Here is a 22,973-nt window from a genome sequence, read left to right on the forward strand (position 1 = left end):
ATGGAAATTCCCATCAATACTATGATTAGTTTTCCTAAAGTAATGAGATTGTGGGACATGTCTATGGAGATTTTCAGTCATCCAGGTCATAGTTGTCCTAAAAGTGCTTTTTTCATAAGGCAACTGGACTTTCTTGTTTTTCTTTGAAGACGTTTTGCTTTTCATCCAAGAAGCTTCTTCAGCTTTGACTGGATGGTGGGGAATAGAAGGATTTATATTCCTTGCAGACAGCAAGGATGCAAATGACCAGCTCTCTACAAGGGGTATAAATCCTGAGAGAGAGAGAGAGAGAGAGAGAGAGAGAGAGAGAGAGAGAGAGAGAGAGAGAGAGAGAGAGAGAGAGGATGATACAATATACTTACAAATATGTAAGTATACGACTTAATTTTGAGGTGACGGGTTGATTTCCTGTCACCTCTTTCTGTTCAAGAACAGAATTGAGATCCACAAGTTTCGTGTTGAAGGTACAAATGATTCTCTGATGCCTTGATCCCATCATCCTTTAACTAACTCATGTGCTGCTCTGGGTGGGATTTTCCCAGCTCCCTTGTGGATCAGGGATGTGTAGGAAGAAAGAATCTCCAAAATTATCACTCTCTTCCAGTAGGAGTGGATCTCTGTCCAACTACATAAACTGTGATAATATATATATATATATATATATATATATATATATATATATATATATATATATATAATATTTTGTTTTATGTAGTATTTGTCCATATTATTTCTCTAATGTTTCATTTGTAATACTGTTAGAAATACATTTCTTTTTTTCTTCTTTTCAGCCTACCCTTCCCGCTGTTTTGCCATTCATACTAGATAATTTTGTGTCTACCTAGGAGACTTTCCTACCTCTCCTTTGTTTTATCAGTGCTAGCAGAGCTTGTTTGCTTATCGGATAAGGAAAGATTTTATTAAAAACCAATGTCCTTTTTTTTTTTTTTTTGCACACCAGCAAACCAACCACAGCTTTTGGTCAACTCCATTCCTTCTTTCTTTGCTTTCTTCCCTTTGTTTCTCTTTTTCTCTATACCATTGTTCATTGATGTATTTAGTGTTTCACAGGCTGCAATTTAAACCCCTATCCATTAACCCCTATAAAAACCTCTGCTGGGACAAAAAAATGGTCTTGTGAGATTACAGGATAGATATTACAGAGCAAAGCTCTGGGACTGGAGGGGAAGGGGGGGGTTGAAGTCTCATTGGGGATGCAGGATCCAATCACAGTGGCTGTGATCATCTGATCCTGCAGAGTCAATCCGGAGGCTCTAGTAAAAGGGGAGGCATTACAAACCAAGTAGATGCTTCGTGATGCTGTGAGCTGCTACATACACACACATACACACACACTCACACACGCACAGCTTTTATATGCAGTGCTAGCAGGCAGCGCTGTCACATTTTTGTTCAAGGAACCACCTGCTCACACAATCCGAATTATTTCCTGCCAAAGAGAAATGCTGTCCTGATAGATCTCACTGGTGATCCTAAATAAGGAAGCAACCCACTGCAGACAGGGCTGGCGGAAAAAAATGTGTTTTGATTCATTTTTATTAAAGAAAGAAAGAAAGACAGATGAATAAAAGTTCCTCTTGATTCCTGATACCATATTCCCAGTTTTCTTTTTCTGCCAAGAGCCAGAGAAAATATATGGGTTAGTGAAGCCAACTACAGAAATAGCTATCCTCTGTTTAGCCAAGAACTTTCTTTCTTGCATTTGGGATGAAAAAGAGAAAAGTCTCTAAGGGCAGACTGAGTGCCTTTGATTCCTGCCCATGACCTAACTCTAAAGCCAACTCCGATTGATTTCAGGAAAAACTGGACTTGAGCAACTGGAAAAAAAAAAGATCTGACAAACCAAATCAAAGAGACAATGGTACAAAACGTCATCTTGATTTTCTTTCGCAGGCGATTGAGCCAAAGACCAGCTGTTGAGGAACTTGAAAGACGAAATATCTTAAAACGTGAGTATTGGAATGCTTTCTCTGCTGAGCTACTCGAAATGTTTCATTGTTCTGTGTGTCAATATGGAGTGTCCTCTGCTAGAAGGAGAAAGTGTGTTTATTACTCTATGCACAATTAGAAAGCAGAAACTTTCCCCTATTTAAAGTTGTTGGGCTCAGAAAGTAATATTTATTCTTAGAATAACTCTGTAGTCATTTAAGAAAACTGACAGAGGCTACAGTGTAGTAATACATGTATTCATAGGAATATAATATATAGGATATCTCAAGTGTGCTGAATTCTTTGTTCCCTTCGGTCTCAGAAGAGTCATGTGAACTATATCACAATTATTCCCATTTTGCTTGTCGAGCACTGAGGCTAAGTGAAAAGTCACTTGGATGAGAACACCTACTGAGTCTTGCAGAATTTTTGGAGCTGTGTCTGCATTTATTAGCTTCTGACCTAGTGTACCAGTAACCAAATTTAGACTGTATGTATTTTAAGAAGGAAAATTAAAGATGACCCCAAACTGGAGCTTCTTACTGTTAAAAGTACAGTGTACTGCTGCTTCCAGGCAGAAGAATGATCAGATTATTTGCAGAATCTTCTAATTTTGCTAGGCAACACAAATTCTAATTAAACCACGAAGAGGTAAATTTCTGTGCCATAGCTGTGTAAGTTCTACAGCAATGTCATCAGTTCACATCCAACTTTATTCCACCAACTGCATCCTGTTTCACTCACTGCCCATTTCTCAGAGCTTCAGACTTTATCCCTTCTAGTCAACACCAGACTATTATAGAGGCATTGAACATTTTCTATTTTTTTTCCACTATCACACAGCACCCTTCATCAGGTTAAATGGTAAAGACCTAGCAGCTGCATTTATTCAACATGTTAAGCTTAGTAATGGAGTGGGGGAGGGGGAGGAGAGGAAGAGCTGTGCTTACATCGTTCTGTATGGCTCAATGTATTTACAAATTCAGAAAAATGGGTCGATTTAGTATCCAGGTTAAGAAATGCAGTCAGTAAGTGATCTGATTTATGCTTTTCAAATCACATGCTATCAAAAGATTAAGGCAGATGCAATTCCCTTCATCTCCAACACAGAGAGGACAAGCCCAGATATTTTGCAAAAATAAGGCAGATTGCAATCCCAAAGTCAATTTCTTGCAAACAACTATGGATTCAAGCAGGTCTCTCTCCTACGCAAACTTGCATCAGAGTGGACTGGGCATAATTTGGCCAAAGCCTATTGCTGAGTTCATGCAGCTGCTGGTCAACTCTCTTTTCTGCCATAGCTTTGTGCAATGGATTCAGATAGCTGCTTCTTCATCTTCTCAGTCCCCTTATATGCAATATAAGAACTGCAATAGGGTAACTCTACCCTATCAAATTATTCAGAGGGTTATTAAGAAAATGCATTTTGGCATCTCAGAAGCTGAAAGTGTCTTTTTAGAGTAGTCTTTACCCAACTTCCAGAATTCACATCTGTTGCAGTCTTGGCACGTCTGCACTGAGAATAAGCATACATGTAAACTATTCTCCAACCCAATGGGCTTTCTATGCTCCATAGGTTCCCATGAAGGAGAGTCAATTGTGGCATGGAACTCACATGTTATTCACATTGTGCATTCAAAGTGCAGCCAAGAGGCAGTGGGGTTACAATGGCTAAGATGTTGGAATAAGTCTGGGAGACCCAGATGGCCAATGGCTGCACTCACACAACATGCTTAAACAGATTGGATCTGTTGCACTCATGCTTGCTAAAGTTGTTCATCGTTAACCTTTTAAATGTCTTAAGATGTTGGGTAGGAACTTTGGTTTCTTGGTTTAATTTAATGGATCAATTCAATAAGCAACTAAAGTATGCTGTGGAACAAAGATACTCTTTTTTTAAGCTAACGTGCCTCACAGGTTTGTTAGTGTAGAAAACAATTGGAGAGGAAGGAAGGAAGGAAGGAAGGAAGGAAGGAAGGAAGGAAGGAAGGAAGGAAGGAAGGAAGGAAGGAAGGAAGGAAGGAAGATCATGATTATCACTTTTACTTGTACGTACACTGAGAGCTTATGCACCGGAGACAAATTCCTTGTTTGTCCAATCACACTTGGCCAATACAGTATTCTATTCTATTCTATTCTATTCTATTCTATTCTATTCTATTCTATTCTATTCTATTCTATTCTATTCTATTCTATTCTATTCTATTCTAGTCTAGTCTAGTCTAGTCTAGTCTAGTCTAGTCTAGTCTATTCTAGTCAAATCTAGTCTAGTCTAGTCTAGAGACAAAGGTGGTAGTGATATATAGTAAACTTATACACACACACACACACACACACACACACACACACACACACAGTATAATAATCTTCACAGTTAGTCATGCAAATATCTATATAGAAATGTGTGCAACTGGTGTCTAATCCAGAGAGGACTGGCAAATGTGAAAAGGAGTTCTACATCCAACATCATTTCATTATCACACTTGCAGTAAGACAAAGCGTCCCTATGTCGGGATGATCTTGCAGAACCAGAAAGAACTTTTATCTCATATCCAGTACTCTTGTCATAATGAATTGAACACTGGCAGTGAAGCCAAAGGCCTGGCCTGAGCTGACAGCAGATGAGCAGAATAAAAAAAAGAGACTATCCTCCACCCTGGATGATGATTATTTTGCAATATCAGTTACAGACACCGTGGCTACTCTACTGGGGTTTCCCGGGAATTACTCCTGTGAGAAAATGGCTGATGGATTTAATGTACTTCCATCTTTCCAATGAAAGTGCCAATCTCTTGTGTGCCAGACACGCCACCAAGCAGATGGCCATGCACATATATCAAGAAAGCTTGTTGAAAGCTGTTCAGAAAGTTAGCTCTACAAAGATATCCAAAAGCAGGGCTGGGGAGTGTTTCTGCCTGAAGGTTATCTTCATATAGGCCGGAGCTACAGTAGGTTTGATAGCAAGCTGATAGGTGATATCTCCTGTAAATTCCTTGAATCAGGAATATGATTTTTAGATGGGCTGGAGATCAAAGAGCAAGGTTTTGCTTTTGTCATTGGCTCCAATTGTGTGCACATACCTCTTGGAGCCAAAATAGCTGCCCATAGCTTCCTTTTCATAAGCCAGTGCAATATCATGATCTAATGCTGTGTGAGCATCAAAAGGTCTTCCTTTGCTCCATGAATGTGGAGCTGTCAGTGTTTTGTCCTGCTGCTTATGTGTAATAAATAGCAAGTGAAAAACAGTTGAACTATGAGAAAAGTAATTTTTTTTAACTTTCATTTTCTTTTTTTTTAAATATGGTCTATATTTTTGTTCATTTATTTATTTATTTATTTATGAGATTTATATACCGCTTTAAGTGCAAACACTCTCTAAGCGGTGTACACCAGTAAGCAATGTATATATATATTTACATTGCCCCCAACAATCTGGGTCCTCATTTTACCTACCCCGGAAATTTGGGTCAAATTCACTCAAAAGAAATGCGGCTGAGTTGCTTCTGCTTCTCACTCAGGTTTCTCCAACCAGGCTCAACCAAAGGAGGACCAAGGCAAAATGATCTCTGGGACCTCCTCACCACAATAAGGGTGGACAGCTATTTTGCAATTTCCCAGAGGTTAACTAATATTCCATACTGGTAAATTAAGATCCTGCAGTGTCCCAACCTCAGTCTTCCTCTAGAAATCTCCCACACCTGTTTGGTTCTATAGTCCATATAAGCTGGTTGGCCAGGCTTAGAACAAGCAGTAGTAGGTTACAAATCTCAGGAATATAATTACAGAATAGTTAAGCTGCGGTATCTTCATTAGAGCAGGTGCCTTTAGAACAGGGCTAAAATTATTCCATAGATTTTGAGTTTTTTCCTTCCGGGGATTTGTTCTGGAAGATACAGTATTTCTGGACAGGAAGGGGAAGATATTAGACAGATAGCCATGCAGTGATGACTGCAATCTATTCTAATGCAGTATTATGTATGGGAGTTGAGCTGAAAAATTACCTGTAAGGAGGAGAAAATAGAAACCAATGATAGATGGATGGATGGATGGATGGACCGACGAACAGACAGACGGATGGACAGATAGATGATATATATATACAGTATATATAGAAGATGAAAGGTAGGTAGGTAGGTAGATAGATAGATAGGTAGGTAGGTAGGTAGGTAGGTAGGTAGGTAGGTAGGTAGACAGACAGACAGACAGATAGATAGATAGATAGATAGATAGAGTTTTAAATCCCATGTCTGACCAATAGGGTTGCTTAAGCTTATGTCTGTGACATATACTCAGTCATGTTGGCTATTCTGGGCTTGCTGATAGTCAGAAGCATTTTTAAATCTTAAATATGAGGAACATTAGCAGCCACATCAGCATACATCCAGCAAGCATCCTGCTTTCCTGGCTGTGCTAAGAAGTTACGCCAGCATTTCCAGCAGGTAGATGTGAAAATTATTCTGACTGTATTCCGCATGATTAATCCATCATGCAGGACTGATCTCACCTATTCACTCACCCTCCTTGCACAACTGTTCAGAATAATATCATTGGTTTTGTTGGCAAGAAATACCAGAAGTATTTCCCCTGTCAGCCTAATTCAAAGTACGGCAGGGAGAAAGGCAGCATTTTGAAGCTTTCAAAGGAGAAAGTAGTGAGGGGGTGGGGTGAATTTTGGATCACTTGGACATTACACACACACACACACACACACACACACACACACACACACACACACATATATATATGACTAAATAGAATTGAATAGCAGCTTTCTAGCAACAAAGTGATGTCACTGACTCATACATTCTATCTGCTGCATTAAATGCTCTTGTTTAAACGAATGAGATGTCCAAGTGAACTGAAGTTCCCCCCACCCCCACCCCCACTAGTTTCTTTTTCTGGCACCTTATGTCATTGTCATTTTTTTCTTCCATTATTTTTCTTTCTATTCTAGTCAATGACAATGGTTCTAGCTGGACAAACCTCAAATCTTGAAATAACCTTTAGGCTTATATGTTAGCCTAAAGTGCAGTGGTTCTCAACCTTCCTAATGCCACGACCCTTTAATACAGTTCCTCATGTTGTGGTGATCCCCAACCCTAAGGACTCTCCAAGTGCGCATCGACGCCGCCCACTCACCCGCCACGCCCAGGGCTCAGCACGCCTCGCCTGTCCTCGCCTCACTTCCGAAGGTCGCCAGCCTGCCCGGCTCCAGCTGGCTGGGGAGGGGGGGCAGGAAGGCCACTCCACTGGCTCTGCCCAGCCTGGTTGGAGAAGCGCCCAGGCAGGGAGAGGGAGATAGATAGATAGATAGATAGATAGATAGATAGATAGATAGATAGATAGATAGATAGATAGATAGTGCCAAGAGGACGACAGGTTGAGAACCGCTGGCCTAGTGATTCTCAGCTTTTAGTCTCGCCGACTGTGCTGTCAAAGAACCTTGGTGCTGCTTTTCTCAAGAAGAGCCTTTCTAGGTTTACAAGAAATCATTTGTAATCAATTGTAATCAATCACATTTCTGTGAGACGGGTGGCATATAAATATGATAGATAAGATATATGGGGGGGGGAGATTTGATGATACTTATGGTAAGTTTGACAGACAATTATTTTTACTGCAGCAACTTTAGTGTAATAAAAGCTAACTAGGGCTGAACCAGCATTTGTCATTGTGAGACAAGTCTTCTCCTACTCCAGTGTCATACTGGCTTGAGAAGGACCTTTCTAATTAGTGTTACTGCTATATCTTCCTCCTCCTCCTTTCTCCTTCTTCCTTCTTTCTCCTTCTTTTCCCTCTTTTCCCACTTTAGATGTCAAGGAATTACTGCTGTGTCTACTAGTATTGCTAGTATTGACAAATATTGTTCCACCTGATGGTTTTCAAATTTGAATCTCCCTCTAGAAGGAGTGCCTTCCATCTCACCCTATGTCAGCCCTTCAAAGTAGTGCAGGCAGAAAACCAAATGCGTAAATACTAACACTAACTTTACTGTTAAAGTTACAGTAACAGAATGAAAGCTCCCTTCCCTTTCCAAAGAACTAGGGAAGGTGCCTCCTGAGATGTTTTCCCATCCCCATCCTTCCTCTGGGTTCAGGTTTCTCTTATCTATTATGTGACTCCTTCCTCCTATCTCCCAAGGTTATTCTCATAGCCCCCTTTCATTATATGGGCTCCTTGAGCCAAGGAGCAATGGTACCATTGAAACCTCAAGATTTTCCTGGGCATGTTTGAAAAGAAAGAGAGAGTGGTTTGGTTTTGCTTTCTTCCCAAGGCTGCTGGTTGCCCCGCCAGGCCTACTCCACTGATTCTTTCAGTGTTGTAGCTAATTTAGAAACCTTGTCAAGAGCAAGGGTGTAAATTACACTGGTGCATTTGCCACTTTGGAGCCGAAGGAGTTGTCTCATTAAGATGACAGGCCTGCAGTCAGATACTTAATTATTAATAGGTAGAAGAGCAGACTGCTATTACGGGGCTCATTCATTTTCCTGGCAGTAGTGTAACTTTATGATATTATAAATCCCTCTTGCATGGCAGGATTTGGTCACATTGGGTCATCAGGGAAGATCAAATGGTCAGCCCATCCCCCAAGGGCAAGAAAAAGCAGACACCTAAGCTGGAGCGGTGGCTTCTTGGGGAGAAAATGCCTTTGAAGTCATGTGGGATGGACACATGGTGGACTATTCCCACACAAGTAGCACACCTTCTTGACAGTAGTGGTAGTGGCATTATATGATGCCATGGGGACTTGCTAGATTTGCTAAAGCCATTAATTTGATGTACGATGGAGGTGCAGCCCTTTAGATTTGATTCCTTTAAGGTGCTTTGAAGCACATAGGAGCATATATATGATACCTACCTGACCTTAAAGCACTTGTGTCTTTGCAATCCTTGGAAAAGTCACGAGCATTTTAAGAAGGCTAGACAGATGCTACCTCTGACTCCTGCAAGCCCTGAAGCACCTTTAAGATATCCGATCCAAAGTACTACAAAAGAAAAACCTATTATTTATATGCAACTGAAACCAAATGGATGTTAATTCAGGGAAACACCAGTAACGTTATGTCTCAAATGTGCTTTTTCAAAAGGAAACTGGAGGAGGAGGAGGAAGAGGAAGAGAAGGAGGGGAGGAAAGGAGGGAGGGAGAAGGAGGAGAAGGGGAAGAAGAAGTAGTTTCATTTCTCATCCAAGAAGCTTCATTGGTTCTGGCAGAATGTGGGGGCAATGGAAGGATTAGATTAAGATTAGATAGATGGAAGGATTTCCATCACTTCTACTATTCTGCCAGAACCAATGAAGCTTCTTGGATGAGAAACAAAATGTCTTCTTCTTCTTCTTCTTCTTCTTCTTCTTCTTCTTCTTCTTCTTCTTCTTCTTCTTCTTCTTCTTCTTCTTCTTCTTCTTCTTCTTCTTCTTCTTCTTCTTCTTTCTTCTTCTTCTTCTTCTTCTTCTTCTTCTTCTTCTTCTTCTTCTCTCTTCTTCTTCTTCCTCCTCCTCCTCTCCTCCTTCTCTTCTCCTTCTCCTTCTCCTTCTCCTTCTCCTTCTCCTTCTCCTTCTTCTTCTTCTTCTTCTTCTTCTTCTTCCTTCTCCTCCTCCTCCTCCTCCTCCTCCTCCTCCTCCTCCTCCTCCTCCTCCTTCTCCTTCTTCTTCTAGGAAAAAACAGTCCAGTTGCTTTTTGAAAAAGCACTTTTGAGACAACTATGACCTGGAGGACTGGGAATCTCCACAGATACCAGTAATGTATAAATTGAGTGTGAAAAAGAGAGGGTCAAATTTTCTTTTGAATGGGCATGAAGCCTCTTTGTGTCCCTTTACTGGAGGAGTGCATCCAATACAGGATGGAATGGATGGGTTCAGGATGCCAATGAGAATAGTGTAGATTAGATTTCATTTAGACTGCCATGCTCCTCCTTCTAATAGGTTAGATTTGATTTAGACTGTCTTTAATAATCTATTCCATCTCATAAAAGATTAGTTTCCTACAGTAGAGGAGGACTTTGGACAACACCCACTGTGTGTGTGTGTGTGTGTGTGTGTGTGTGTGTGTGTGTGTCCAGATCTTGGACCTTGAAAGTCCTAAAAGGGGTGTATACAACCAGCTCAAATACATTTATGATTAGTAGTCAATGTTATTTCAGGAGGCTCATGAATTTTCCTATTATGCAAAATTAAGACTGCTTCCTTGACAGGTTTTCCATAGCAGCTGAGGTAGCGATTTCCATTCCTATGCTATTCCCCACTCCTTCCTCCTCCTGTTCATAAGCAAAAATTCCGGCTAAATTAGAAATTAATTATTAGGGCTGTGCAGCTATTGCATTCAAGAGCAACAGGGAGATCATAGTTGAAATCCACCCTCAGCCACGGAAGCTCCCTCAGCAAAACCTATAAGACTTTTCTAAAAAAAAAAAAAAAAAGGCTATTTTACTGCCTTAAACTCTTGAATAAAGTGCATAATATACATCTAACAAAGAAAAAGAAATAGCAAGTAAAACCCAGAAAGCTGCTTTAGTGAATGCCAGAGCAAAAGTGTAGGCTCTACAACTCTTTAAAACAGCTACATCTTTTCCTAGGAATGTGTTCTTGCCCTTTGCAGCTGCCACATGATCTTGGAAAACAAGGAAACGGCTGTGAAAAGTTGTATATCAGTGCTACAAGCATTCACATATTCATTCTGAAATGTCTTTTGGAAATAAAATCTGAAGGACTGCATGGTCCTACTAATTCTTTCTACAAATGCAATTTGTAGGTAATATGATGCCCTACAGATATGTTGCTAACATTTTATAATCACCGGTGGCATGTGTTCCTGCTTTTTAAAAATATATCTGAGGCTACCTAAACAGAAACCACATCTTTTCTGAAGCCTCTAATTCATATTCAAGACAGAGCTTCAGCTGCTCATTGTCAAGTCTGCAAAGATTTCAGTCTCTCTCCAGTTACGGTGTCTCTGAAAACAGCTACTATCCTTCCTTCCATAAATAGCACCATGTGGCTGCCTCTGTTCTGAGAGTTTGGGAGGGAGCAAATATAGAGATTTGGACTCTAAAAATACCTTCCCTCCCCCCCCCCCTTCAAGCACCATTTTTAATGCTAGTTAACCAATTGATGGATGCAGAAATTGTGCTTTTGATTTAATGCAGAAAATGCCCTCTAGTGGGGCTACTGTGACAACATGCAATGCAAATTTGTTCCACTATCTTTCTTACTTTCTTTCTTTCTTTCTTTCTTTCTTTCTTTCTTTCTTTCTTTCTTTCTTTCTTTCTTTCTTTCTTTTTCTTCCTCCCTCCCTCCCTCCCTCCCTCCCTCCCTTCTCCTAAAATGGTTTTTTAAACCTGCTTTTTTTCAGGTCACACGTGCATAGCTTAATTTAGCGACAGGCAGCCCTTGATATAGAAAATCCATTAACTCACATCTGAAAATTAAGGATATATTTCACACAGTGTTGCAGCAGCTGCAGCCGTGCTTATTTTTAGCCCCATTGTGTGAAAATGACCAAGCTTGAATACTAATAGTTTCGGTGTATGAAAGGGAAGGGATTTACAGAGAGTATCTCTTTAAGAAACAATTTCTTTTATAGACAAGGAATCCCTTCTTCCCCCGCCCTCTCTGCCAAATGTAGAAAGAATCTATAATAAGATCGGCATCATCAGAATATTAGAAGGCAAAGGAATGCATGGGTGTTGATTGCTGGCTATTGTTATAAATTAATCAACAAAATTACAGGAGCCTAACCGAGTAAGTGTACAAGGAACGTGTGTTCCCTGAAGCAGCTTCTCTACAATGTTCCAGCTTGTAAGGGCAGCACGGATGACTCAGAGAGAGATGTGGCATCACAAAACGATCATTTAGACTTTTAAAAGTCTATCGATTTTCCCTCTGAAAACACTCCTCATTGTCCTGATGGAGAAACAGGGTTGGCTGATCCACATTTGTTGAAGTCCGGTTTAATTGGCCACCAGCGAGGAGAACTGACATTGGCATCTGTGTAACCCTCATGCTAAGGAGTGTGCGATGCTTCTGGCAGAATACCAAACCGACTGAGCTGTGTAAATAGAGCTGGTGGTGAAAAAGACAGGGCAGCAAAGTTGGTCTTGATGAGGAAAGTCATCTCTCTCTTCATATTTTCTGCAGAAAGGAATGATCAAACAGAACAAGAGGAAAGGAGAGAGATCAAGCAGAGGCTGACGAGAAAGGTAAGGTCCCTCTACATCTTCTCTGTCTCAACCAAATATTTAACATATAGTTACTGCGATGCTGCTGCTCCCAAACTGATTTTCTCACTTATGTTGTCTGAGCTATTGAAACCTGACTAGCAGTGAGAAGATGCTTTGGAGTGGGTCCTGCAACTTTTTCTCACCTCTGATAACACCTTTGAGAGAATTATACAGTCTTTTGGATACAGTCCAAAAATAAGCATAATTAAATCATATCCTTTGCTGGACAGCAATTTACCATTTGCATGTAGCTTAATAAGGAATGTGTGCGCTGGCTAACATCTCAGAGGACAAATTCATGCTTCAAGCTTTTCTTGACAGCTTTGGTAACTGAGCCAAACTAAAAGTGTGAGGTTCTACTATGACAAGTGTATTATTGTTCTCTGAATATGCAAAATTAAACACATAGCTAGAGGAGACCTGGCTGGGCAACAGCGTGTATGAGAAGGTTCTTGGCCATTTGCTGGGTCACCATCTAAATAAGAGAAAGCCGTGTGATGCAGCAGCTAAAAAAACCAATACAATTTTGGTCTACATTAACAGACACATTGCATTCACATCACAGGAGGTAATAATGACAGAGTAGTCTCTACTCTACCCCTACATAATGCCTGGAATATTGTGTCCTGTTGGGGCATTAAACAGAATATGGAGTTAATTCAGAGGAGAGCTACTATAATACTAAGGAAACTGGAAACCAAACCTTATGAAGAATTAGGTGTGTTTAGCTTTGCAAATTAGATGACTAAGGTGCATGTAAAAGGCTATACAAGAGGGAATTTTCCTGTTTTCTGCAGAAACTAAGTACAAGACAAGAATCAGTGGGTTGAAATAAAAGAAAATAAGATTCATGTTCAAGAGGAAATTCCTGATTGTAAGAATTCTCAGCAGTATCATGGTTTATCTAGAGCTATGGTTGATTCCATCGCTCCTTAAGTTTTCAAAAAGGGCTGGATGGTTATCTGTCAGGAACAAATTTGGTGAATGACTACTCTAAGAAGGGGACTGGACTAGATGACCTATAAAGTTATCTCATAAATCTATAAGTTCTGCGATTCTATTAAACAGTAAAAGGGATTATGTCTGATCAGCTTGGATTTTAGATCCAGTTAGAAGACGTGCTAAATGTATCACAATTTTATAATTGAGGAAGATTCCTATTGCATCACACCTAAGCATGTTGCACACAAACTGAATAGAAGGCAAGGATTTTGCAATTTTTTTTCCTCAGTATGGATCTCTCTCTAGGTCAGGGACTCCTCACACCAAAAACTCAATATACAGAGTTAAAAATGGGACTGGGTATTTATTTACAAGAGACAGGATCCTAATGCAAGCAATTGGAATTAATGCTGAGCCAAAGCTTTCTGATAATCAGCCACATTACATTTCTCTATGCCAGTAACAAGAAGTGCTACCTAAGAACAATTCTCAGAAAGGGATGCATTTGTTCGTTCATTCCCCAAGAGAATGCACAAATGTTTTGTGGAAGTTCTAAATATAGTCTGGTATTAAAAATACATTGTAAAAGCTCCTGCAAGTTTCCCTCTCAATATACTTTCAGGTTCTATGAATAGAAAGTATAGATGAGAGTGAAATTTTCTGCCATTTCATCCAAGTTCCTCATGTAGGATTTTCAAATCCTTCCAGATGCTGAGTGACTGAATGAGTGGGAAAGTAGTACTATATCCCCTGGCAACAAATGTACATTGTGTGCTTCTTTGTTCTTGGGCATCCATTCTTGAACTGGTCTTGTTCGCGGTGAATTTCACAACGATTATCTTTTAGATTATAGGAAATTATCACAGCCAACAAATCTACTGGTTATCAGGAAGTGCCTAGCAACCCATTAGCTGCACTCTCTATTCCTTAAAAGAGAGAATATCTGAATGTAGGTGGTTATCAACTTACTACTGGTTGCTTAGCAACCATTTAGGGAAGGGGGTTGGACTAGAAGACCTCCAAGGTCCCTTCCAGTCCTATGATTCTGTTTTTATGAACCCTGAAAAGGTACTTAATTGGATTCAAACTTCCTATGTGGTCACGTAACTATGTTTTTGAGCACTAAGCAGCCAGCCTGCATTTATGGCTGTTTGCAGCATTCCATGGTCATGATTTATGACATTTTTGCCAGAAACCGATGTTGATTTGTGGTTTCCAGCAAAAAACACCCATGGGGAACAAAGGGTTCGCTTATCAACCATGGCATTTGCTTAACAATCATGGTGTTTGCTTAAAATCACTGCAAGTTATGTTGTAAAATTGGGGCAGTCACGTGATGATCTTTTTAACGATTGTCCCAACTTACAACCATAATTGCAAGCTCAATTATGGTCATAAGTTGAGGATTACCTGTAGTCCTTTAGTAAGATAGTGGACAGCATAGGTAGTCCTTGACTTACGACGACAATTGAGCCTAAAATTTCTGTTGCTGATTGAAACATTTAAGTGAATGTTACCTTATGTTACAACCTTTCCTGCCACCATTGTTAAGAGAATCACTGCAGTTGTTAAGTTAGTAACACGGTTGTTAAGTGAATCTGTCTTCCCCACTGACTTTGCCTATCAGAAGGCTGCAAAAGGGGATGACATGACCCCAGGACCCGGGTGTCAAACTTGCCACGTCACGTGACGTGTTGCGACATATCACAATTTTTTTCGCATTGCCAGAGCTGGGATGGGCACGGCCTCCACATGATGCAACCGGCCCATGGTCCGGCAGTTTGACACCCCTGCCCCGGGACATTGCAACCGTCATAAATATGAGTCAGTTGCCAAGAGTCTGAATTTCAATCAGGTGACCATGGGGATGCTGCAATAGTTGTGTGAAAAGGGGACATATGTCCCTCTTTCAGTGCCATTCTAACTTTGGACCGTCACTAAGCGAACTATTGTAAATTGAGGGCTATCTATACGGATTCCAACTTATGTTTGCACTGACAAATAGAAGTGCACGATGAAGGGAATGCAATTCAGTTTCATTACCTTGAAATAAATAAATAAATAAACCAATAAATAAATAAATTTAGCCTTTATTATTTCTCAAGGCAGTGAACACAGTGCTCCTTTCTTTTCTTATTTCCCTTGACAACAGCAACAGCTAGTCATTACTAGCCCAAAGTCACCCACCCAGCTTTCTAGCCTGATGCCTTAACCCAGGGGTTGTCAACCTTGGTTCTTTTATGACTCGTGGACTTCAACTCCCAGAATTCCTGAGCCAGCATAGCTCAGCTTGGAAACCTCTCCCTTTCCCCTCAGCATGGCTGGCTCAGGAATTCTGGGAGTTGAAGTCCATGAGTCATAAAAGGGCCAAGGTTGCCTATCTCTGGCCTAGGCCTAGGCCGCTTTATGACTCGTGGACTTCAACTCCCAGAATTCCTGAGCCAGCATAGCTCAGCTTGGAAACCTCTCCCTTTCCCCTCAGCATGGCTGGTTCAGGAATTCTGGGAGTTGAGCTCCATGAGTCATGAAAGACCCAAGGTTACCTACCCCTGCTTAACCACTAGACCAAGTTCTCCCTTTTCTTGCAGTGTTACCTCAGAAAAGATTGTTTGCAACGCAGGGTAACGTGGAGCAACGGGCTTGCTTCATGCTTACACTTACTTCTTGATCTGCAGACCAACCTCAAGGGAGTTTTTGAACAAAGCTTCATGGAAGTGAAGGATTCTTTCAAAGACGTGCCCGGTCTCAGCGCCAAGCACCCGTTTTCTCTCCCTGCTGCCAGGAGCTGAGTGAGCAAGCTGGCAGCAGAAAGGGGAAAGATTGTTAAGAACATTGAAGATGGCTGTAAACAATTTTTGGCAGGTCTAGCTCCGACAGGTGTCCAGAAGCTTTCTACTGCAGAGTTTCAAGGGATGTTTTGCCATCTAGAGCCAAGAACACACTGGAATGCACGTTAAGCGCAGGAATGATTATACACAGATCTGTAAAAATGACATCCTCCTCCTATACCCACTACATTTTTATCAGAGAAATGGCACCCACACATGCTGAAATGGGGATGGGCACATCCAACACAAGCAATGACAAGGCATGGCATTCATTATTGAATGCCAGTCCATCAGACTTTAAGAAATACTTTGCGAGACTTAGGCCTCAGAGGTCCATTTGGTCCAGGATTCTGTGTGACATAAGTTCAACTTTGATCATAGGTTTTTCATGTTCATAGTTTTAATAGATTGTGTTTCAAAATATATTTTTCAGGTGTGCCTTCCTAGTGGTATACTCTGCTGGGAACTCAGAACCTAAATCAAGAAATTATGTACCTAATGTAATATATAAAGAAGGGCATGTCAGAAGCAGAGAAGCTTTCAAAGTACTAAACACAGCATTAAAAAGTATTAAAAAGTTTCTTAGGAGGTATCCAGTTTACAACTCTGCCCATAGCCAGCAGTTCGGTTCTCACCAGCTCAAGGTTGACTCAGCCTGCCATCCTTCTGAGGTCGGTAAAATGAGGACCCAGATTGTTGCAGGCAATAAGCTGACTCTGTAAACTGCTTAGAGAGTGTTGTAAAGCACTATCAAGTGGCGTATAAGTCTAAGTGCTATTGCTATTTACAACAGAACAATTCTAAAGTAGCCCAAGGAGTGTCATACTCTAAACTTTGGTCATGAATGAACAAGTGTATCAAACAGGAATACCTTTTGCATGCTGTTTTTTTTTCTTACATTCCTAATTGTGTCCCAAAAATGTCAGCAGAAAGGAAATTTAGACATTTCCATTAATATTCTTCATCCTAGTCATTTTTTATAGCTCTTACATTTCATGAATTTTTCCTCCCAAAGCTTAATCAACGACCTACGGTTGATGAATTAAGAGACAGAAAAATCCTCATCCGATTCAGTGATTATGTGGAAGTGGCAAAAGCACAGGATTACGACCGACGAGCAGACAAGCCATGGACCAGGCTTTCAGCAGCAGACAAGGTATTGTGATGTTTCTTCTGTAACATATGCTTTTAACAGAATAAAAGAATGACAAGAGTTGGAAGGGAAATTGGAGGTATTTTAGTCCAGTCTCCTGCTCAGGCAGGAAACCCTGAACCATTTCAGACAAATAGTTGTCCAATGGTCTTCTTCAAATCCTCCAGTGTTGGCACATCCACCACTTCTGGAGGCAAGTTATTCCGCTGATTAATTGTTCTGTCAGAAAATTTATTAGTTCTGGGTTGGTTCTTTTCTTGATTTGTTCCCATCCGTTGCTTCTTGTCCTGCATTCAGGTGCTTTGGACAATGGGTTGAACCCCTCTTCTTTGTGGCAGCCCTTTAGATATTGGAAAACTGCTATTATGTCAGCCCTAGTCCTTTTTATTAAACTAGACATACCCAATCCCTGCAATGGTTCTTCGCATGTTTTATTCTCCAGTCTCCTAATCATCTTTGTTGCGGTTCTCTGCACTCTTTCTAAAGTGTTTTACAGCCACCCATTTCAGCAAATAATTTCCTAAATGATTATAAGGCTTTTTCATCAGAGGAAACAAAGAATAAGGTACCCTATTGTGATACCGGTGAATGCCTATCCCCACTTAGAATGGTTGAGCTTCAATGGTTCCTGTGCCTTATTGATTTCTCCAGTAGTTTTGAGTAGGTGGTGCTTCGTGACAGTTTATATTTCCATTTAAGATTTTGCAATATACCTTGCTTACATTGAGAAATGAATCTTTGAAATAGATTTTCCTTCCATGTGCTGAAATGAAAAATCACTGCAGCCAAGCTGCTCATATAAGAATAGTACAACAGGTCAATTGAGAATATATTCACATATTTTGGCCATGTGCCATCAAGCTGGAGATAGATCCAAAGAGAGGCATATCGATCTTTATTTAGCACAGTAAGGTGTGATTTTGCAATTCACTTCTTTATTACGATTTATTAAGAATATTTATATGGCCTCTCAACTTACAGCGCCTTAGATAACCAGGGAGTTATCATCTTTGACAGTCTCACACTGTCAATCCCCGATGTTTTGCTTTTGAACAATATAGTTAGATACACTGTTTCTCAACCTTGGCAATTTGAAGATGGGTGGACTTCAACTCTCAGATTTCCCCAGCCAACTGTGCTGACTGGGGAATTCTGGGAGTTGAAGTCCATACATCTTCAAGCTGCCAAGGTTGAGAAACACTGTTAGAAAGGTAAAAAAACTGGGATGGCATAACTGAAGTCTATAACACTATGGGCAGAGCTGGGGGCCTTACCCATACTTTTGGATGTGGGGGGTGGAATATAAAACAGAGAGCAACGCTATCCGTTTATCACTTTTGTGTCTATGTTTACAACACAACCACGTTAGGCTTTTACCTGTTCACACATGGCAATCAGCTCAATTTGATTTGTTAAGTATGGTGGAAAAACAGAACCTATAAAGGAGCCATTTCATGGAACCCTCCATTGATGGAGTTACTCTATTGCCACCCACAAGCTAGGGATGTGAAACAGACTTCAAGAAACTGTTCAATTGGAAGGGCTTATGATTCTTTACTGAGAAGGATAAGATGTCATTTCAGTTAAATTTTAAGCTGTGCCTTTTCTTGCCAGTTTTAAAGGATTAATTCACCTTGTTTCTGTTTGAATTTTTCAGGCAGCCATTCGTAAAGAGCTAAATGAATACAAAAGTAATGAAATGGAGGTACATGCATCAAGTAAGCATTTGACAAGGTCAGTTGCCCAGATAGTATGTATTCATCCCTTGAATATCATTGTCTGTCTGTCAGTCCATCCATCCATCCATCCATCCATCCATCCATCCATCCATCTATATCTATCATCTATCTATCCAATCTGTACCATCTACTATTCTCTCTGTGTCTCAAATCTATCTATCTATCTATCTATCTATCTATCTATCTATCTATCTATCTATTTATCTATCTATCTATCTATCTATCTATCTATCTATCTATCTATCCATCCATCCATCCATCCAGTGGTGGGATTCAGCCGGTTTGCATCAGTTTGGTAGAACCGGTAGCTAATTCTTTCGTTGCCTAGGCCCAGAATGGACTTCCAGAAGCAGCATCCACCCAGAGAACATATCTGAATCCCACCACTGTATCTATCATCTATTTATCTATCTATCATCCATCTCTATCTATCTAATCTACCTAATTTTCTATCTATCATCTGTCTGTCTGTCTGTCTGTCTGTCTGTCTGTCTGTCTGTCTGTCTGTCTGTCTATCTATCTATCTATCTATCTATCTATCTATCTATCTATCTATCTATCTATCATTATCTATAAAATCTGCAGAATGTTCTACCCTACTTCAGCATTCTTCCACGACTTGGAGCAGTCTGGGTTGATCATTAGGACCAGAGATTTAGTCTTCCCAGCTTTCACCTTCTCGCATTCTGATAAGAAATTCCCTCAAGATTGGCTCCAGCATGAAGCTGAAAGACCAAACCTCGGAAAACTAAACCTCTGGTCCTGGTGACCAGCCCAGTTGGATCCTGCAACATTATGCCGGGGCATGCCTATTTGCCTTCATTCATGAGTTGCTGGGGTGCCCAAGGTGATTGAAATGAAACAGATCTGTCTGCTTTTCATCCCAAACTCACCTCAATTTACTTGGTAATTCTCTAAGCATAAGTTTCCAGTTGGTCAAGTAATGAAAAATACACTGCTATTATGCAAAAAAACAGGAACAACAACAACAAACCTGAAAAGTCAAATTATCAATAAATATTCAGCACAATTTGAGTGAGCACAGACCATTTTTAAACAAAAAGTAACTTATGGTGTACACAGAAATACCAATTCAGTAGTATGATCAAGTTCAGCAGTGAAAATTACAAAAGGCAGTTCCAGTAATTATTCTCTTGAAGTGTGTATACCTATCTGTTGATGGCAATCAATTTGCAAATATAATCTACTGAGCAATTGCCTCACCTGAGCAAAATTTATGAAAGAATGTCTACATGCTTGAAATTCTTCAGATGCTATTGTACTGTATGTACTATGTTTGCTTGGCATAGGAAGATTGGCAATAATCACAGAGTTGCTACCAAAGTCCAGTCTAAACTGAGAAGTGAAATGAATTTAAGAGATTTCAGCTCAGGTGAAACATTTAACTTTAAGGAACTCAAGATAAAATTGGTGGCACTTCTTTGGGCAGAAGCCATTTAATTCTTAAATTGTTATCAAATATCACACAAAAAAATATCAAAATTCAGTAAAAACGCAACCGCTCCTCCTTAACTTTAAAATTTTGAGGAAAATAAAAGTTTTGATTTGACTACCAATAGGTAGGTAGGTAGGTAATAACTAACTGACTGACTGACTGATGCTTAGGTCATTGCATGCTGCCATTTCTTACATGAAGTTGTTTTTTGTGATAGAACCTCTAAAGCAGGGGTCCTCAACCGTGGCAACTTTGCTGGCTGAGGAATTCTGGGAGTTGAAGTCCACAAGTCTTAAAGTTGCCAAGGTTGAGGACCCCTGTTCTAAAGAATTGCCATAGTCACTGTTTTTTCCTTTTAACTTCTAGATTCCACAGGCCATAGAGAATTTCTTCTGCGAAGAATTTGTCTACTTTTTTTGATATCCACTACTGAACATGCATCAGGGAAAACATGAAGGCCTTTCTCTGAGGGTCAGTCTATGAGAAGCTGATGTTTCAGGTTCAGGAAAGACTGCAAATTCTATCTCTGCAGCTCATCTTTGAAAAGATCTATCCAATGAAGGCCGTCACCTTGGAGCCGCAACCCTCAAAGGGTGGGAAAATTCACTGACAATATTAAACTCATCCAAAAGGAAATGAATGACTGCATTCCTTTGCTACTTGTTTTAAACTGAATTGCTGCATATCTTGAGAAAGGAGATGTTGTGCATGTACAGGCTCTACCATTCCAAGGCCTCCGACGTAATGGACACGGCGCACACCATCATTCAGTATTATCATGGTGACGAGACATTGGGAACTTATCACAATTCGTTTGTACAAAACACTTAAGTTCATGTTCTATAAAGTTATTTACTATATTGTTTCTTTTCTTTTTATATATATATATAATGTCTAACAAAACACTCCTCTTTTTTTTGAACTCCTGTTCATTTTTTTGTTAATTAAATGATTGCTTACTGCAGAAAACAATTCCGCAGACCTCCATGTTTTATGGGATTTAGCATCAGAGTTTAAAGGAGCACAGGAAACAATTTGATTTCTTCTTTCCCTCACGTAAGTTTTATATTTTCTAGAAGGAAGATTCAAGCGTAGGACTGCAAAAATGGATGGTATTGGGTCGATTTTTTATCATGGTAACTGAGACGTTGAACTAGTTCATTGGAAAAATGGTAGTTAAAGGGCGAGAACCTATTTTAGGCTACAATTATTTAAAAGGCAGGATTAAAAGGCAGAATATCTGTATGTGTGAAATGGTTGCAATCTGTTCGTTTGCACAATATGATGTGAAATTTAATAACAGTCTTCCTTAATGGAGAAAGAACTCCTATTAGAAGAGTTATGGAAGTAAATGAGTTTTAAAAAAGAATATTTTCATCTGAATCCTGATGTGAACAACCACAACTGCTTCAGTATCTGGTGAATGCAGTTGTACACCCAATGATCTCAGATCACTTCCCGCCAATACTTTTAGATAAGTCACGCAAGAATAAAATCAATGGACAAAAATATGTAATGTTGCAAATTGAGTGTACAGTACATACCTATTTTCTTACATAAGAATTACAAGTCCTCCACATTGCAGACAAAATGCAAAGAGCAGCTGAATAAAACCCTGGTATGGAAAATGCAGACCTATGCAATCATTAAACCATTCAGGCAGACATAATTCATGAAGGTTACATATATAGCAACCAGCTAAAAATTATTAATCTCATAAACAGCTCACTGTTGGAAGAACTAAAAGATTAGGGATAGATCTAAAAGATCATCACAGGAAAAATTGGTCTATGTGATTGCTAAGAGTTGAGAACGTGAAGGAACATAATCAATCAACCAACCATCAATCACAAACGGTTAGCCTTGATAATTATGTGACAGCATTTGATTGATCACAAGCAGTGCAAATCTGAGTTAAGGCATTAAAAATGATATCAGAGAAAAGACTAAAATACACAGTAAAATCATACCCCACAATGAAATTCCCGACAGGACAAACACTGTCTCTCTCCTATGCACTTCTGAGTAAATTATTAATATATGTACTCGGTCTGGTTTATGCATGCTTAAAAATATTCTGGTTTTGCATTATGCAAGATGTTATTCGTAAATATGTTGCAGTTTATATGCGTGAGTAATCCCCACTCCTAAGATTGGGAGGATGATTATGCTGAAAAGTGTTTCAAAGGTCTATTACTCTTAAAATCCTGGTCTGCAGTTTCATACTATTGAACAGTTTGCTTTCCTTTTCCATAATTCATTTTAATTGGGAGAACTTTTTTTGCAGAAAAAAAATCCCTATAGATTACTGTTTACTGAAACTGAAATCAGAGTTGAGCAAATCATAATGAGCTGTTAGCTCAATACAAAGGCACAGTATCTCCAGAACATATACAATTATTCAGAAATTCTTCATAAAGTAGATAAATATTATAAAGAGACGTGCATCTGTGCAGCAAGACTCAGGTTATGAGGTGGGGAGTATGAGGTACAATCTGGAACATATTTTCATTTGCCTGTTCTATTCTAATTTTTGGTTTCACGAAAGCTGAAGACAGCAAACAAACAGGGTAGGAAGATTCCCCCCTATTTAAGGAGAGGAGGGAGGAAAAGCTTTGGATCCAGTGGAACTAGTGATTGACAAGTCGACTCTCCAATCAGAATAATTTGCAACTGCACAATCACTGATCA

General features: G+C 39.8%; 1 protein-coding gene across 1 annotated transcript; it reads left to right on the top strand.

Moving 5' to 3' along the window:
- Window positions 1-1,219: 1,219 nt before the first annotated feature.
- Window positions 1,220-21,254, top strand: PHACTR3 (phosphatase and actin regulator 3). Its single transcript, XM_039357019.1, has 5 exons — window positions 1,220-1,970; window positions 12,082-12,143; window positions 16,950-17,090; window positions 18,745-18,821; window positions 20,649-21,254. The coding sequence occupies exons 1-5, from the start codon at window positions 1,880-1,882 to the stop codon at window positions 20,662-20,664; spliced, it is 387 nt and encodes a 128-aa protein (XP_039212953.1). The 5' UTR covers window positions 1,220-1,879; the 3' UTR covers window positions 20,665-21,254.
- Window positions 21,255-22,973: the final 1,719 nt, after the last annotated feature.

The sequence above is a fragment of the Crotalus tigris genome, unplaced genomic scaffold (genome assembly GCF_016545835.1).
Source record: "Crotalus tigris isolate CLP2741 ecotype Arizona unplaced genomic scaffold, ASM1654583v1 scf7180000017575.500234, whole genome shotgun sequence".
Classification (NCBI taxonomy): domain Eukaryota; kingdom Metazoa; phylum Chordata; class Lepidosauria; order Squamata; family Viperidae; genus Crotalus; species Crotalus tigris.

Coding starts and splice junctions, on each gene's coding strand:
- PHACTR3 (XM_039357019.1), top strand. CDS start 1,880: ATGGTACAAAACGTCATCTTGATTTTCTTTCGCAGGCGATTGAGCCAA. Junction 12,144..16,949: donor AGCAGAGGCTGACGAGAAAG/GTAAGGTCCCTC, acceptor TTCCTCCCAAAG/CTTAATCAACGACCTACGGT. Junction 17,091..18,744: donor GGCTTTCAGCAGCAGACAAG/GTATTGTGATGT, acceptor TGAATTTTTCAG/GCAGCCATTCGTAAAGAGCT.